The sequence below is a fragment of the Rhinatrema bivittatum genome, chromosome 1, assembly GCF_901001135.1.
Source record: "Rhinatrema bivittatum chromosome 1, aRhiBiv1.1, whole genome shotgun sequence".
NCBI classification, from domain to species: Eukaryota; Metazoa; Chordata; class Amphibia; order Gymnophiona; family Rhinatrematidae; genus Rhinatrema; species Rhinatrema bivittatum.
In genome coordinates, this window is record NC_042615.1 from 414963093 (window position 1) to 414981995 (window position 18903).

Here is an 18903-nt window from a genome sequence, read left to right on the forward strand (position 1 = left end):
CGCAATATTTGTGTTCAGTAATTTATACATCTCAAACCCAAAACCATCAGGTCCTGGAGCTTTGCCCAACTGCAAAGATTGCATAGTGTTAGACTCTCCAGCCGCAGCCATCCACGGCTGGCTCCTCCTACCTCTGCTCTCAGCTCCTGGATCGCCCTCACATCGGCACACCGGAAGACAGGCATCTGGCCACCGATGCTGAGCCGCACCCCGTGTCAGGAGAGACGTCCTTCGTCCTCCCCTTCGCGGGGCTGGGCCGCAATCCAAAGCCTTCATCTGCTCTAGCCAGGCTAGGCCCTCCTTAGGTGCACAGCCGCGCCTCCTGCCCTGATTTAAAGGGCCAGCAACGAGGACTTCCAGGACTCCTCCCTGATGACATCATCAGCACCAGGCCTATTTAAACCTGCCTCTCCGACCCTTCCATGACTTGGCAACAAGTCTGCTTCACTCCTTGTAAGGTCTGTGACACTCCGGTGGTTTCGAGTCCTGCTCCTTGCCTTCCGAATCCTGCTCCTTGCCTTCAGTGTCCTTCCTTGCCTTCCGAGTCCCTGTCCTGTTCTTGTTTCCCTTCTCCAGCCTCCTGGACGGATTTCCTGGCTTCTGACCTTGGATTGGCTTCCGACTACTCTTGGCTCCTGACCTCGGACTGGCGATTGGTGATTTTATGACTTCTGACCTCAGACTGAATCTCGATGATTCCTTCGTCTCCTCAAGGGCCCACCTAAGTCCAGCCGGCCCCACGCACCCAAAGGCGGGGAATGGGATTGGTATTGGTGAAGCCCAGCTGGCCCTTGCTTCAGTTCAAAGCCTCGCCTCCCGACAGTGGGGACCTGTTGGGGTTCACTCCTTCAGGTAGTGTCAACTCCCCCTCAGGCAAGGGGTCCACATCCTCTTCCATCCACATAACAGATAGCTTTTTGAATCTCTACAATTTGTATAGGGGATTCCAGAAGAAGCTTTTGGTCAACAGACAGTTTAAGAAATTGAATTGTTTCAAAAAATTTCTCCTGGGCTTCCAAATCTGCAGATTCCCCTGTTGAAAGGGTCTGGAAAAAGGCGGTTAGAGACCGCAAAATACCTTCTGTGTCAGTATCCACCCAACCTATAGAAACATTCTTTAATTTGGTAATCAGCCGCCGTGGTGCAGGAGGCTTTAGGAGATTAACTAACAACTTCCTGACGTTGCCCAACTGAAAAAGTTTAAATTTAAAATAAAATAAATTAATTCTGGTTTGATTGTTCAGGATGTGGTTCAATTCTTTTTTCATTGCTAATAATTTGGCTTTGTGATCCTCAGTCAGGCTTTCCTCATGAAGCCTCTTAAGCTCTGCCAGCTGTTTATTTAGGAATAGTATTCTAGCTTTGCAACATTTATGATGAAACGAAATGTGAAAAATTGGCCTCTTACTTCCATGACAAAGTTGAAACCATCATGGCTCGTTTCAACACCCCTCCTTCTCCCAACAACTCCCTTACACCTAATAACACTCACAATGCTAACCAGACAATCATTCCACACTCAACATTGCACAAGCAGGCTTCTCCTCACTCTACCTCTCCCACAAACTACGAAACCACACTCACAAACCTTGAGACCACTACGGCTCTCGAGATTGAAACTATACTTAAAAAAATCAAACCAGCTCTGCACCCATCAGACATTATGCCCACAAAAACACTCCTCTCGATTCCTACAACTATAGCGAAACCCATTGCTAAGATCCTCAACAAATCTATTACATCTGGCATAGTACCAACCCAATTCAAGCATGCCATTATAAAACCCACCATTAAAAAACCAAATCTCGATACCGCTGATCCTGCTAACTATCGCCCGGTATCGAACCTCCCATTCCTCTCTAAAATAATAGAGAAAATTATCAACAAACAACTTACCGAATACCTCGACGAGCATCATATACTCTTCCCGTCCCAGTATGGATTTAGAAAACATCATAGCACGGAAACGCTGCTTCTCTCCCTGTCAGAATCAATTCTAAAAGCCCTAGACGTGGGTAATTCCTGCATTCTTGCCCTTTTAGATATATCTTCCACCTTCGATACGGTCAACCACAACACCCTCATCACCCCGCCTCTCAGAAATAGGCATTGCCGGCATGGCCCTACACTGGTTCCAATCTTACCTGAGCGATAGGACTTATAGTGTAAAAATTGGCTCATGCGAATCCAAACCAAGAAGACTTTCACAAGGTGTACCCCAAGGATCATCACTCTCTTCAACATTTATCTTATACCTCTCTGCCGGCTACCATCAAAACTGGGTTTCCACCACTTCATATACGCAGATGATGTGTAGATCCTTATCCCCATTAATGACTCGCTTCCTAATGCTATGAAAATTTGGAAGACTGCCCTCGCAGAAATAAAAAACTCCTCACTGACAACTTCTTAGCTATTAACATCTCACCACAAAATGATGCCTCATTTAACTCAACTCTCCTATCCCAACACGGACCGTTCACTATGCAACAAGCCTGCAGCCTTGGCATTATCATCGACAACCATTTTACTTTAAAAAAAATTCATCACCGCTACTATAAAAAATGGATTGTTCAAGCTCCATACACTAAAAAGAATTAAGCCCCTCCTACACCCTCATGACTTCCGTACAGTTCTGCAAGCAACAATTCTGTCAAAAATTGATTACTGCAAATCCATCCTTCTAGGACTACCAAAAAATACCTTACCACCACTACAAATGCTACAAAACTCAGCCGCCCGATTACTCACCAACACACACCTCCATGATCACATTACACCTGCGCTCCAGTCGCTACACTGGCTTCCCGTTGCCTCCAGGATTATCTACAAATCCCTTACGCTTATTCACAAGGCCATTCATAACCAGAATATGCAATGGTTCTCCGATCACTTTACATTCTGTAAGGCAAACCGACCAACAAGAACACAGCACCAAGCCAAACTCCGGACTCCCTCTCCTAAACTTACCAAACATGCAACTACAAGGGAGCGCTCTTTTACCATAGCATTAACCACCATTTGGAACAGAATGCCCAATAACCTGCGCCAGGAGCCCTGCCATAGAAAATTCAAACAAAACCTCAAAACCTGGCTGTTTATACAAGCATACCAATGATTGACTTTACTTTTGATCTTCCGAATCCTCCTACTTACCCTCCCTTGTGACTCACTTACCCCCTTTCTTTCTCTATCACTCTCCCTGCTAGACTAAGTCCACCTCTGTTTTATTGTTACATTGTATAGTTTACATGTATCTCATATATGGTTACTCTTTTGTTTTCCTGTTATGCAAAACACCGTTATGTATTTCAATGATAGTTCGTTAAATATTGTATTGTAAAGCTTGTTGCTGGATTCCTGTTCATTGTAAACCGAGGTGATGTTCTGAACGTGACGCAGTATATAAAAACCTCTAAATAAATAAATAAGGCCCCTGAGGGACTGCCTTGGCTACATTCCAGAAAATTAGCAGATCCACATCAGTAACAGGATTAGTAGCTTTGAACTCTTTCCATTTATCCAATAGAAGCTCCCTAAATTGTCTGTCGTGATACAAATAAATGGGAAATTTCCAGCTTTTTTTCCCCGTTGTAATATCTATAAACGCTATAGTAAGCAAATGTAAAGCATGATCTGAGTAAGAAATTTTGCAAATCTCACAGCTCTGAATCCTATTAAACTCGTTTTCTGATATCAAGCAATAGTCTAGTCTTGAATAAACAGAGCAGTACATGAGAATAAAAGGTAAAGTCTGAATCATTACTATACAGTAATCTCCACGTGTCAACTAAGCCCATTTCTTTTGTGAGGAAACCAAGGCCTATGTGTTCCTGATTTCTTTTCGGTTGCTTGGGCGCATTACAATCAACTAGAGGATTGACTGTAATGTTAAAATCACCCCCCATAACACAGAAATAATCATCCCGTTGAATGAGTTTAGCAACTAGAGCATAAAAAACCATGGGAATACACATTAGGGGCATATATGTTGACAAGATAATTTTTTTTACCATACAATGAGCCCAATACAATGATATAATGTCCATTCATATCTGAAAATAGTTTTTTCAAAAGTAAGAGATAGGTTTTTAAGTAAGAGAATTGCCATACCTCTCTGCCTACCCAGTCTAGTCACAATTTGCTATGTTCAGAATCAACTAGATGAGTTTCTTGAAGAAAAACAATGTCAGAGCCTCTTTTCCTCAGATCTGTTAATATTTTCTTGCGCTTAATTGGGGAATGCAGGCCATCCACATTTAAAGACCTAAAGTTCACTTTTACCATCATAAGCGAAGTAAGAGGTAAAAAGCCCATTCAAGGGAAAAGTGCAAAACAGCATGTCCTCTAGCTAAACCAACTGTCAAAAATACTGGTCCCCAGTTTCAGTGGTTCAGTCACCAAAAAGGCCAATACACCAAAAAGCACTATAACCATCTGAAAGAGTCTAAACTCACACACACACTCACACACAATCACACTCACACCCTTCATTTCCATATACTGGCTACCAAATAGGGGTTCTATGCACCCACTCCACCAAAATTGTGTAGAAGAGTCCCAGAGCACAAAAGTTGTTCCTTCTTCAGCGCTCTTCATTCTTCCACACAGTCGATCTTGGAGATCTCCTGACATCCATGAAAAATAAAGATTGAGGCTGACTAAGTTAGTGAAATGGTGACAAAAGCCAAGCCCATGTTAAAAAAAAAAAAAAAAGAGATAATAAGGAAGCGAATATGCACAGCAGGATTTCCATGATCAACTAGGGTGCATAGTAGAGTTCGAATGGTGTGATAAGATCTGCCATGAGCATGCAAGTATAATGATGCAGTTCAAATACGCAGTCAGAAAAAAATCACACAAAAAAACAAAAATTATATTGCATCAACAAAGAGAACCAATAACCATGACTCGCAAAAACCTCCAGCCAGTTCATGAATCATCTTTCATGTAGAAAAGCCTCGTTGAGGCATTATTCGGAGGTAGGGCAGAAAAATTTTTCCAACATCAGCAGAATAAACAGTCGCCCAATTGTGACAAGTAATTTTGTGCATCCGAGGCAGTATGGATGAGCTTGGATTCTCCATCATGAAATACTCTTATTTTCGCCGGAAACTGAAGAGAGAATTTAATGCCATGCTGATAGAGCTGTGTACAATATGGCGTTAGTTCTTTTCTTGCTGCCATAACTTTCGCCAAATAGTCAGGGAAAATCAAGATTGTTATATTTTCATATAACAGCTCCTTGCGCTTACAGTAAGCAGATAATAACCATTCTTTATCAGTAAAATTCAGATATTTTACGATAATTTGCCACGTTTTTTTCCTCCGTGGTCCCGCAGGACCCATTCTATGCACTTGCTCCACCAAAATTGTATGGTCCCGGGAGCTCACCTCCAAAGCATTTGGCAGCCAGGTTTCACAAAATGCCAACAGCTCTTCTGACTGCAATTTCCCAGTGAATCCCATAATGTGCAGGTTATTTTGCCTGCTCCGATTTCCAAATCATCAAATTTGTCAGTGGTGGCCTTATGTTGGCCTTGAGGTCCGCAATCGCTGTAGTGATGGCGCCAAGTTGTATGCCATGTTTCTCCACTTTTTCAAACATTTCCAATGCAGATGATCTGAGGCTCTCAAACTGCTCCCCGAGTTCATCCACAGAGGCTTGCAGTTTTGTTAACTGGACAGAAATTGCTGCGGAGACCACTTAGGTGATATCTCTGATCACAGCCTCAGTCAGCACTCTGCAGGTTGCGATGACTCAGTTACCATATTTTTTTTCTTCTAGCAAAGGCCCAGATTTTTCTGCTCCGATTCTCTTTTATTGGGTCGACATTTCATCTGTCAAATGATAAACAAAATTGTCCATAAATGTTCTAGAGTTCCTTTTTGCATCTTGTAGAGGTTGATGCATGGGTACAGCTTAATTGATTTAAGATTCGTTGTGGATGCCAAGGGAGCGAGTGGAATCTGCTTCCTATCCAACCAACATTATCACCGGAGGCCCACTCTGTCGTATTCTTTTGTCTTGCAGACTTTTTCAATGAGACCAAAGAACACAGCAATACTGCCACAATATTTTGTCAGGGAGGGGATAGATATCACAGGACCACCCATGGCAGTATTGGGTTTCTCCCATGATAAAATTTAACAGCTTAGTAAATCTAGCTCTAAGTTTGTACTTGTACATTTTATTGCCTCTTCTAGTATCTACTTCCCCAAAATTCTTTAAAGTTTCCTTCCTTTAAACCAGCACTCTGACTACTCGTACTTTATTCCTTCTAGATCTTGATTTCAGCAGTTGTTCCATAAAGTATATTAATGTCTGTGCCATTTTGTGAAATCTAGGCACTCTTGCTGCATCCACTCCATCAAACACATCAATGCATTCTTCTATTTCATCAACTATAGTATTGATTTCCCTAAGTCTGCCTTTATATCAAATATCTCTCTCAATTTCTCCAACTGCATTATTTCAACCAGCAATCCTCTCAAGGATCTATGTTTGTGGCCTTATCCAACAGTAGTTAGATCCACTAAGGCAGTGCTGTCTTCTTCCATTTCCAGGGTCAGCATCTTGGAAAAACTTATTAGTTCCTTGATTTATTTTCAATTTAGTTTAAAAAAATCAATAACCAACTTCAACAGCATCTTAAACCCTTTTGGATATGTAAACCTATTCTCTGAGGCATCCCACATAAAGTAGAGTTGCTTACCTTTCATGAGTGACATCATCAAATGGAGCCAGGCATGGAAAACATATCAGTTTCTAGAAACTTTGACTGGCACACTGAGCATGCCCAGCATGCCACTATCCACGCATCCATGTGGGGTCCCTCCTTCAGTCTTATAACAGAATTCATGAAAAAATAAAATACCAAATCCAAAGAAAAAACTGCGTGGGGTGGTGGGAGGTTTTCATGAGGACTAACATCCTGCTGTCCTAGGAAAACACCTGTTATAGGTGAGCAACTCTGCTTTCTCCTAGGACAAGCAGGATGGTAGTCCTCACACATGGGTGAATACCTAGCTACAAGCTGCTTCCGAACAACAAAGCAAACAGACAGGCATCCAACCAGGTGCCAATGAGCACAACAACTTTGTTGCTGTCTGTCGCAGAGGGAGACAGCCTGAACCCAAAGAAAGGGCCCAAGGTAGGGAGAGTTGGTTTTCATGGCTGAAAAATATTACGGAGGACCGACTGACCGAAACTGCTGTCTCATGTCGACCATCTTTGTCCAGACAGTAATGAGAGGTGAAGGTGTGGAGGGAACTCCAAGTTGCTGCCCTGCAGATCTCATTCACAGGTATCACACGCAAGTGAGCCACCGAAGCTGACATTGCTCATACAGAATGAGTTTTTACATGGCCCTCAAGATGCAGTCCCGCTCGTGTGTAGCAGAATGAAATACAATCTACCAGCCAGTTTGACAAGGTCTGCTTGGACACTGCAACTCCCAGTCTGTTCTCAGCAAAGGAAATAAAGAGTTGCGTGGACTTGCAGTGGGCCGTTGTCTGGTCCAGGTAAAAGGCTAGGGCCCTTTTACAATCTAGGGTGTGCAATACTCGTTCACCTTGGTGAGAGTGCGGCCTTGGAAACAAAGTGGGTAGGGCAAAAGACTGATTGAGATGGAACTCCGTGACCACTTTCGGTAGGAACTTAAGATGTGTGCGCAAAACCACCTTATCATGAAAAAATGTTATATAAGATGGGTAGGACACCAAAGCCTGAAGTTCGCTGACTGCATGCTGAGGTGGCTGTAACTAGGAAGATGACCTTCCAAGATAGGTACTTTAGGTCACAAGATCTCAGGGGCTCAAACAGTGCCCTCATGAGATGGGTCAAGACCACATTGAGGTCCCATGATACCACTGGGATCAGATCAGAGACTTGAGCTGAAATAAGCCCCGCATGAAACACCCCACGAGAGGATGGGTTGAGATGGATGATCCTATGGCACTGAGGTGAACTCTCACGGAAGTGGTCTTCAATCCAGCCTCGGACAGGTATAACAGTTAGTCCAGAAGTCTTGGAGTGGAGCAGGAGAATGGATCCAAACAGTTTCCCTCGCACCAGACCGAGAAACTCTTCCATTTGGGATTGTAAGACTTTCTAGTCGAAGGCTTCCTGGTCTCCACCAGGATCCGAGACATGCTCTCCAAGAGGCCCAGGGCCTGCAGGGTCATCCAGTCAACATCCGTACCATGAGAGACAAGACATGGAAGTTGGGATTGTGCAGCCTGCCTTGATCCGGCATGATCAGGTCCAGAGCAGTTCCCAGGTAGATTGGAGCCCATGAGGATAGATCCTGCAGAAGTGGGAACCAAATTTGCTGTGGCCAATAAGGTGTGATCAGGATCCGTCGGTCCTGTTGAAGTTTCAGGAGAGTCCTAGACACTAGTGGAAGCGGAGGATACGCATATAGGAGGCTGGTGCCCCAATGATGAGCAAAGGCATTCGAAACGGGCCAGCCGGCCATCCTGACTAGGGAGCAGAACAGATCCAATTTCCTGTTGCATGGTGAAGCAAACAGATCTATGTCCGGGATCCCCCAAAGGGGGAAGATCCTATCTACCACCTCCTGTTTCAGGGACCATTAATGGGAGTGGAAGTCCCGTCTCAAAGCGTCAGTTATCACATTTTCAGCCCCTGGCAGATATATAGCTCGCAGGAGAATGCCCCGCAAGACAGCCCAGGATCAGATCTGTGCTGCTTCTTGGCAGAGGAGGAATGAACCCATTCCCCCCTGCTTGTTCAGGTACCGCATCACCACTTGGTTGTTGGTTTGCAGCCGAACTACCTTGTTGGCCAAGTGATCCCAAAATACCTATAGAGCATACTGAATCGCCCGGAGTTCCAGGAAGTTGATCTGAAGACACTGCTCCTGCGATGACCATTGACTTTGGGTGCTGAGACCTGCAACGTGAGCTCCCCAACACATGTGGAACACATCTGTAGTGAGAACAACCTGTGGTGGAGAAACCTGGAAAGGCATTCCCACCTCTAGATTGGACATGGTCTTCCACCACAAGTGGGATTTCCGCAGTGGCGTAGTGATTATGATGCAAACTCGAAGGTCTTGGTTGGCCTGACACCACTGAGGGCACAATCTCTCCAACTTCTCCTTGAATGCTGACAAAGACAGGACAGCTTGAGGAGGAGGGGGCAAAAAAAACGGATCCTCCCCGGAACCATAAGGGAAATCTGTGCTTTCCCCTGGAATCAGTGGGGATCGTCGTGGCCCCTCAGGTTCCACGGAAGGTGAAGCTTCCTCGGCCCGGGACCACTTCAGGGGCAGCACAGTTGGTGTTCTCCCATGGTCGGACGTATGTGACGATGAGGATCGATAGTGATGTTTTCTTGATTTCCCCTGATGCTCGGTCCGGTCTTTACCCGGAGTCGAGGGAGATGGCGAGGATTCAGACCTGGAATGAGAAGAAATTAACATCAGATGGTCCCCCAAATCGAATTACAGTCAGGAAGTGGAGGAGACACCAAATGGATCAGAGTTGCTAAGACCTCCTGAGCCTTTGGTGTCGATGCCCCCGATGCCGAGGTCGAGGTTTCTGACTTTTTGGTGCCAAACAGCTTCTCCATTTTATGAAGGCATGCACAACAGCCCTTAGAGGTCATTTGGGAACAAAGTTTGCAGCCTCGAGCATCATGCGATGCCCCCAGGCACAAAACGCAGACCTCATGGGTGTCTTGGATGGACATAGTCCTGGGGCACTGGGGGCAACGTCAGAAGCCGGATGACACCATGGGAAAAAGAATGAGGCATGCGGTCGATGGCTGGCAGCTACCGGAGGGCAGCACAGTCGGTAAATGAACACAAACAAATAACTTACTGCGGCGCCCAATAACTAACCCTGAAATGCAGAGGAACCTGATGGGACTCAAGAATGGAAGAAAAAGGTTTCAACACAAAAAAAAGCGCAAGCTCCACTGTTGTGAGGCTTCAGCGTTGTGGAAAAAGAGAGACTGAAGAGGGACCCCACATGGACTTGTGGATCGTGGCATGCTGGGCATAATTTTCCGTGCCGGGCTCCATCTGATGATGTCACCCATGTGTGAAGACTACCATCCTGCTTGTCCTAGGAGAACCCAATATTTCTTTTAAATGCTGTTTTTCAAAAATAAATTGATACCTACCTTAGCCAGCCAGGAAAAATTTTTATTACTTCATGATCTTTGGGTTTTACTCTGATGATCCAAGATTCAGGAATGGTCTGTCTGAACACAGAACCAGCTTTGTTTCCATCTGTGGCTCCTTTTCCACTGATGATATCATCACTAACTGGTACAAGTTGAGGGAATGCCTTTAGCTCGAAGTTCTGTTGATCATCAGTTATGTAGTATGATCTCAAGGCAGCCTCCTAAATCACCATATTAAAAAAAAGTGTATTACTAAACATCAAAAAGCTAGGACAGGATACTTTCTGACAATCAATTTTACTAAAGTATTTTACTGAGGTAATAACCACTAATTAGATAAGACATATCCTGGCAATTACTATACTGGTGAGAGCTCCTACTTAAACCTTAATCTACTTCTATATTCACAAAAAGGAAATAGCTAGCAGAAAAGCTATTATTCCTACCAAACTGTAAAACAAAAACAATATAATGAGTGGCTAAAGCTGATATATATATACACATCTATATCTATATATAGATATCAAATGTGTATGTGAATTTTTAAAATTAAATCTTACAAAAACAAAGCCCTGAACTTCTGAAAATCATATGTAGAGTAACTTTTTATACATTTATACTTACACTATATATATAATATTTATAGTATATGTTCATTTAAACTTGAGAATAGTTGGTCCTGTCTACAATAATTTTTCAAAATTACTGAATGCATCTCTAGAAAAATATGTTCTTGTTAGTCAGATTGTCTTTCCAAAGCTCACCAAGACGTACAGGTGAAATGACAGCATACTTTTAGCTCTAAGCATTACAGCCAAAAAAAAAGGCTCAGTGCTAAGCGGAGGATGACAACCACCACATCTCAAGAGTAAGTTGCTTAAGGAACAGAGAAAGGGGCAATAACTATGGCAGGGTTGAAGGAGGGAGAAGGGAGTGGTGTGAGAAGACTGCAGGATAACAAACAAACAATTATTATTAAGGCTTTAAACACTCATCACAATAAACAGAATATTTACATGTACATGTTCTGGAAGCTAAATTTAGGGTTTTAGATTGGAAACTAAAATCCACAACCTCCAGGACTGCATTCTCAGACTTATTCCCCATTCCATGCACCGAACCCTAGGGCCTCAATGCATGGACCAGACAATGGTGCAGGGAAGAGGGCTTTAGATTAGCTAGGAACTAGGGAGCAGCCTGGGGACAGGGCTGATGCTAGCTTTTTTGCTGCCCTATGCAATTACTGTGCTGTCCCCCCCACCAAAAAAATCCCAGCTCCCTCCAGTGATACAAACTTTAAACGCTGACACCCCCCCCCCCCCTCCCGGAACCAATGGCTGGTGCAAGGGTATTAGGTGCCCCTAGGCAAACCTTACAGCCTTGCACAACGCTCCTCCCCTCGGCCTGTTCCCCATATACTCACAGTTAAGAGTTATGCATTTATTCTGAGGTAAAAATATCACTTACATTATATGCTGTCAACCAGAAATCCCTGCAAAAACACACTTGGAACCCATATGGTATTAGGTGTATTGTAACATCTGTTGTGTGCGGGCTTGACCCTTCGAAAGCCCTAAAACACTTCCTATTAGGAAATACTTCACCTGCGTCACACATGCAGAACATGAATAGATCCTCACCAAATACAGAATAAAGTAACCATAAAATATAAATATAAACATGACAAAACCTGAACTGGAATCTACAAGAAAACAGACATTCTAAGCAGTGCAACAATTAAAAAAACAAGAACCATCACCATTCCTCAAACATCAAACAATAAAATCAAGAAATAATCATAATAGTAAAAACATACGAATAATAATATTCCAAAAACAGATGACAAATAAAATATTAAATAATTAAAAACATACACATACACCTCTCCCTCTAGCTCTTCTTTGGTTGGGATCTGCCAGCAGGGCCAGGCCCCCCTCTTCATTTCAGCTGCTAGCATGTTGGAATCATCCTGCAGCCCCATTCTCTCTCTCTCTCTCACATACACATACACACACACACACCCCAAGCAAGTTCTCATTCACAGCCACCCAAATGCCAGGAAGGCTCCCATTATCACACATACACAACCTACCCATCCCAGGCAGGGTCCCAAGCATGCATGTGTGCACAAACATACACACATCTCAGGCAGGCTCCCATTCACACACACGGACACACATACATCCCAAGCAGGCTCCCATACATACACACAAACACACTCCCCACTCATCCCAGATAAGCTCCCATTCACACACACACACACCCATCCCACGCAGCCTCCCATTCACACACACACACCCACCCACCCATCCCACGCAGCCTCCCATTCACACACACACCCATACATCCTAGGCAGCCTCCCAACCACACATACACACCCATTACAGGCAGCCTCTCATTCACGCACACACACATACAGACCAAGCAATCAGGGTCCAGAGTCATTCCTCCTCTACTGCAGCCAGCCTGTACCTCCTTTGGGGAGAGCAGCTGTTCTGCAGCTCCTCCTGCATGTTGGCCCCAAAGTAATTCAACACTCGCAGTGCTATCACTTCCTGTATTCTCATTTCATGCATGACGAGGTGAGATTATAGGAAGTGCTAGCATTACGAGTGTTGAATTACCATGGAACCAGCACATGAGGAGGAGCTGCAGGACAGACTTCGTATTCTGCTCTGGACACCTGCTTCTTCCGCCACCGGTGGGATGGGGTCCATTGGCAGCTGCATGGGCCTCCTGCTTCTTCCACCGCTGGTGGGATAGTGTCCACCTGCAGTAGCACAGGCCGCCCCCCCCCCCCCCAATGTGCGCCACCTTGTGCAATTCTCCACCTTATCCGAGATGGAACCTCTTCTGATGGAAGACATCAGAAGGTGAGGACTTCAGGAAGACCTGAAGGAGAGGACATCAGGAAGGTCAGACGACGAAGACATCTGAAGACAAGGACATGGGATCCGACGAGAGACCAGGACATGAAACGAAGATGCAGATGAAGGATCAAGAACCACAAAGGAAGACAAGGGAATTCCCACAAAGAACAGAGTGCCTAGGAGAAGCTGACTTGACGAGGAGTCCTAGGGAGGACTAGCTCCTTGCAAAGGCGAGATAAACTGAAGGCTGAGCCCTTTTGTAGGGTTGAAGAGGAAACACCTTGATGTCATCACTAGGAAGAGCCAGGAAGACTGCCCACAGCTGGCCCTTTAAAAGACTGAAGGAGGCGTGGCCTCGCGCCAAAGGAGGCAGGACCCTGGAGAGCGGTGTCCCTGCCGCAGACCAGAACAGGAGCAGCACTAGGCAGTGAAGCAGGGCCCGGCATGGAAGGCGGCCTCCCACCGCAGGATGGAAGACTGAGGGCGGCTCCCTCCCGTGAAGACTGAAGAGGAGCAGGAACGGCACCATGCCGCGCGGGGTTCAACGTCTGCGGCCTCCTAACCACATGGAAGTACAGCAGCAAGGCCCGCCGTTCAGGAGATGAAAATGGCCGGCCTCCGGGCCATGGAGAAACACAGGCGGCAGCCTCCAGGCCGCATGGAAGCACGGCGGCACAGCCCACTGTGCAAGAAGGAAAGTTGAGAGGCCTCAGGGCCATGAGGCTGGACGGTGGCAGCTCCAGGCTGCAAGACAGAGCAAGGAGAAGACATCGGGAGAGCAGGCAGGCTGGCGGAGGAGCAGGCAGCAAGGAGGTGATAGGATGGCATGGATTCAAACAAGATAAAACTTTTGTAGGAAAGACTGCACTCTGGAATCCTTAAGGTTATAAAATACAAGTGTTAAGGGGAAGAGTATAGTAGTAGGGGTCCTACTACTGTACTGGAAAGGATGAAGAAACTGACTGTAAAATGCTAACAGAGAATAAACAGGCTAACACAACTGGAAACACAATAATTCATTAAAAGGAGATTTCAAATATCCAAATATTGACTGGGTAAATATCACTTTAGGACATGCTAGAGAGGTAAAGATTTTAAATGTACCTGAAGACTGGAGAGTGGCCAAAGTAACCCCAATATTTAAAAAGGGATTCAGAGGCGATCCAGGAAACTATAAGACCAGTGAGCCAGATTTCAGAGCCAGGAAAAATAGCAGAAACTATTCTAAAGATCAAAATCACAGAGCATATAGAAGGACATGGTTTAATGGAACACAGTCAGCATAGATTTACCCAAAGGAAGTCTTGCCTGCTTCATTTTTTGAAGGGGTTAATAAACATTTATTTATTTATTTATTTATTGTTTTTATATACCGATCTTCCTGCATTAAATACAAATCAAACCGGTTTACAAGGAACAGAAAATTGCCTGAACGGCGATACATAGAACTCAGAACATACATAGTAAATAGGGCAAATACAGTTAAAATTTAAATTTAACTGAACAGAGAAAAAATATTTAAAAAATATTTACAATGCATAGTCATAAATGTCCTAAAGCATTCAGAGAGAAAAATGTGCTTAGTTAAAATGCAGAGTCTGGAAATGCAAGGTTGAATAACCATGTTTTTAATTTTTTCTTAAAGGATATTGGGCAAGGATCTTGTCTAAGGTCCGGTGGGAGATTGTTCCATTGAGTGGGTTGAGGTAGAGAAGGCTCTGATCTTTAGTGATGTTTTTGCTTGAGGGACGAAGAGAGTGCCTTGATAAGCTCTTCTCATTGGTCTAGTGGGATTATTAGGGCGAACTTGGTGAGTTAAATCGATTGGGGCAAGATTGTGAACAGATTTGTGCATGATGGTCAGCACTTTGTATCGGATTCTATATTTGATAGGGAGCCAGTGAAGGTTGTATAGAATGGGAGTAATATGGTCCCTTTTTTTTAGAATTGGTTAGAATCCTGGCGGCTGAATTCTGTAACATTTGAAGTGGCTTAGTGGTGATAGCCGGGAGACCAAGTAATAATGAGTTACAGTAATCAATTTTTGTGAGAATGATTGCTTGTAACACCAGACGGAAATCATAAAAGTGCAGGAGAGGTTTAAGCTTCTTAAGGACCTGTAGTTTGAAGAAGCACTCTTTTGTTGTATTGTTGACAAACCTTTTGAAGTTCAACTGGTTGTCCAGGAGAGTGCCTTGATCTCTTACGTGAGAGGTCTTTTTGATGTTATCTAGTTTTGTTGAAGGGAAGTTAGGAAGAGATCGGTGGATAAAGGTGGATAAAGGTGAACCAGTAGTTATAGTGTATTTGGATTTTCAGAAGGTGTTTGACAAAGTCCCTCATGAGAGGCTTCTAAGAAAACTAAAATGTCATGGGATGGGAGGCGAAGTCCTTTTGTGGATTACAAACTTGTTGAAAGACCAGAAACAGAGAGTAGGATTAAATAGTCAATTTTCTCAGTGGAAAAGGGTAAACAGTGGAGTGCCTCAGTGATCTGTACTTGGACCAGTAATTTTTCAATATATTTATTAATGATTAAATGATCGAGAAAGGAATACGAGTGAGGTAATCAAATTTGCAGATGATGCAAAATTATTCAGAGTAGTTACCTCAGAAGCTGATTGTGAAAAATTGCAGGAGGAACTTGTGAGACTGGAAAATTGGGCATCCAAATGGCAGATGAAATTTAATGTGGACAAGTGCAAGGTGATGCATATAGAGAAAAATAACCTATGCTGTAGTTAACATGATGTTAGGTTCCATATTAGGAGTTATCACCCAGGAAAACGTTCTAGGCATCATTGTGGATAATGCATTGAAATTGTAGGTTCAGTGTGCTACAGTGGTCAAAATAGCAAACAGAATGTTAGGAATTATTAGGAAGGGAATGGTGAATAAAATGGAGAATGTCATAATGCTTTTATATCACTCCGTAGTGAGATCGCACCTTGAATAATGTATGCAGCTCTGGTTGCTGCATCTTAAAAAAGATATAGTTGCACTGGAGAAGGTACAGAGAAAGGTAAACAAAATCATAAAGAGGATGGAACAGCTCCACTATGAGGAAAGGCTAAAGAGGTTAGGGCTGTTCAGCATGAAGAAGAGACAGCTGCGGGGGGATATGATAGAGGTGTTTAAAATCATGAGAGGTCTAGAACAGGTAAATGTGAATCTATTTACTCTTTTGGAGGGAGCACTCCATGGAGTTAGTGAGTAGCTCATTTGAAACGAATGAAAAAGCATTTTCTTTTATTAAACATACAAATAAGCTCTGCAATTAGCTGTCAGAGAATGTGGTTAGTGCAGTTAGTGTAGATGGGTTTAAAAAAGTTTTGTATAAGTTTTTGGAGGAGAAGTCCATTACTGCTATTAATCAAGTTGACTTAGGAAATAGCCACTGCTATTACTGGCATCAGTAGCATGGGATCTACTTAGTGTTTGCCAGGTACTTGTAGCCTGGATTGGCCACTGTTGGAAACAGAATGATGGGTTTGATGGACCCTTGGTCTGACCCAGTATGGCAATTTCTTATGTTCATATGTCATAAGTAACTGCTTCATGCAGCAGCTAGTTATAGAACAAACAAAAAGGGACACTCTTTAGATCTGTTACATTTGGCGGCTCATGGGATGGCCTTGCAAGCTGCTATACTTACTCCAACACTACTGATAGCCTCTGACAGTTACATGGTTGGAACACCACCGAGCACGACATGAGCCGCCGCCATCAGCCAGGATCTCTCTAAGGCACGTGCACACCTGACGTGCCGGCTCTTAAAGAAGCCATGGCGGGAAAGTCCCCGCAGCGCCCTTTGTTGAATTCAACAGCTTCTGCCTAAATAAGTATAACCTGGATTGTGATTGGGAAAGGATCTGGATAGAAAGCTACTTGATAAGAATCACAGAGTAATACCATTATTTATATTCCACCTTTTGTGACTCTTCAAAGTTGATTACATTTAGGTACTATAGTTATTTCCCTATCATCAGAGGGTTTACAATCTGAGGTATTGTAGTGTGATTTGTCCAAGGTCACAAGAAGTGTCAGCAGGATTTGAACCCTGGCTTCCTTGGTTCAGAACCTGCTGCTCTATCCACTGGGCTATGCCAATTGCCATCTGGACTTATTGCTATCGCACTGCCTAGCGTGTGAGCCCACTAGGCCCACACCAACAGCTGGCAAAGAAGCCCTTGGGCAGGACTGGCTGGAGCTTCGACTATACCAGCCTCCTTCCCTTCAGGTTAAAGCCTTTGGGTTCTGGCGACCGGCATGTCTTAGGTGGGTCCCTCAGGCTATTCAAGAGTGAGAGTCCAATTCTGGGTGAAAGTCAGGGCAGGCAGCAGACATGGATATAAGGATGGGTTCGGGGCAGGCAGCAGATATGGATACCAGACTGGGGGTAGGGGCAGGCAGCAGACATGGATACCAGGCTGGGGTTGGGGCAGGCAGCAGACAAGGCAAGGTCAGGTCCGAAGCAGAGGGCCAGGGTCCAACGAGAGTCAGAATCCAGGAAGTCAAGCCAAAGGAAACTGGACAAGAAAAGGACTAAAACATGGACAAGGCAAGGATAAAATTTGGGCAAGGCATGGCCAAAGCAAGGACAAGACACAATAAGGCAAGGAGAAAAACAAGGAACTAGCAACAAATACTGGGACATAAGGCACACAAATAGCAATGGTGTGAGAAGCTGGTCCTACAACCATATCCTGAATCTCCTGCGCCAAAGAGAGGACTACTGCATCACTCACATCATCATGACTTTGTGGTATCGCTGCCAACCCACAGCATGCTATTACACACTAGAAGCTAAACTATAGCTTGACATGTTTTAAAAGGCTATGTCCAACCCAAAGTCCATGCCACCTTTCACTGTCACACTATATGTATGTGTGTTAGATCTTCCTGAAATTAAAAATGCTTCTGGGGTTCCTACAAATTTTGTCCATCTTACTCACAACCAAGCTTTTGCTACCCGTTTCTAGCACTCTTCTAACACTGAATGAAGCTGTACATCACAGCTGCCACACATCATTGCTGAAAGACATCAATTTCGTGGTATGATTGTACATGTCCCTGGCTGTTCTGCAGTATGTCCTCCAGAGATACGCATTTGTCTGACATGACACAGTGACTAGGATTGGGCCAAAATGCACATCCTCCAACCTCAGTTGAACCCATGTACCCCGAGCACTAACAGGGCACACCTACATAGTAACATAGTAATGACGGCAGAAAAAGACCAAAATGGTCCATCCAGTCTGCCCAGCAAGCTTCCCAAGGTAGTAACTGCTGCTCTGTGAAGGTTACCCCAAGCGTTTTTATTTATTCCCATCCTCTAGCCTTTAGGGATTCACAGTGTTTATCCCATGCCTCAGTTTTAGTCTTCACCACTTCCTCCGAAAAGGCATTCCAGGCATCCACCACCCTCTCAGTGAAGAAATATTTCCTGACATTGGTTCTAAGTCTTCCTCCCGGGAGTTTCAAATTGTGACCCCTAGTTCTACTAAATTGTTTCCAATGGAAAAGGTTTGTTGACAACCATGGATCATTAAAACCTTTCAAGTATCTGAAAGTCTATATCATATCACCCCTGCTCCTCCTCTTCTCCAGGGTATATATATTCAGGTTCTTCAACCTCTACTCATAAGTCATTCAATGGAGACCATCCACCATTTTGGTCGCCCTTCTCTGGACCACTTCCATCCTGTCTCTGTCTCCTTTGAGATACGGTCTCCAGAACTGAACAAAGTACTCCAGATGAGGCCTCACCAAGGACCTGTACAAGGGGATTATCACTTCTCTTTTCTTACTAGATATTCCTCTCTCTATGCAGTCTAGCATTCTTCTGGCTTTGGCTATCGCCGTGTCACACTGCTT

The 18903-nt window shown here is 44.2% G+C and overlaps 1 protein-coding gene across 1 annotated transcript in view; it reads right to left on the reverse strand.

Annotated features, from left to right (window-relative positions):
• DGKQ (diacylglycerol kinase theta) overlaps window positions 1-18903 on the reverse strand; it is a 513416-nt gene that overhangs the window by 279308 nt on the left and 215205 nt on the right. Inside the window, exon 9 of the mRNA XM_029602759.1 lies at window positions 10154-10377. Within this exon, the coding sequence (XP_029458619.1) occupies window positions 10154-10377 (224 nt within the window). The remainder of the gene's footprint in view (window positions 1-10153; window positions 10378-18903) is intronic.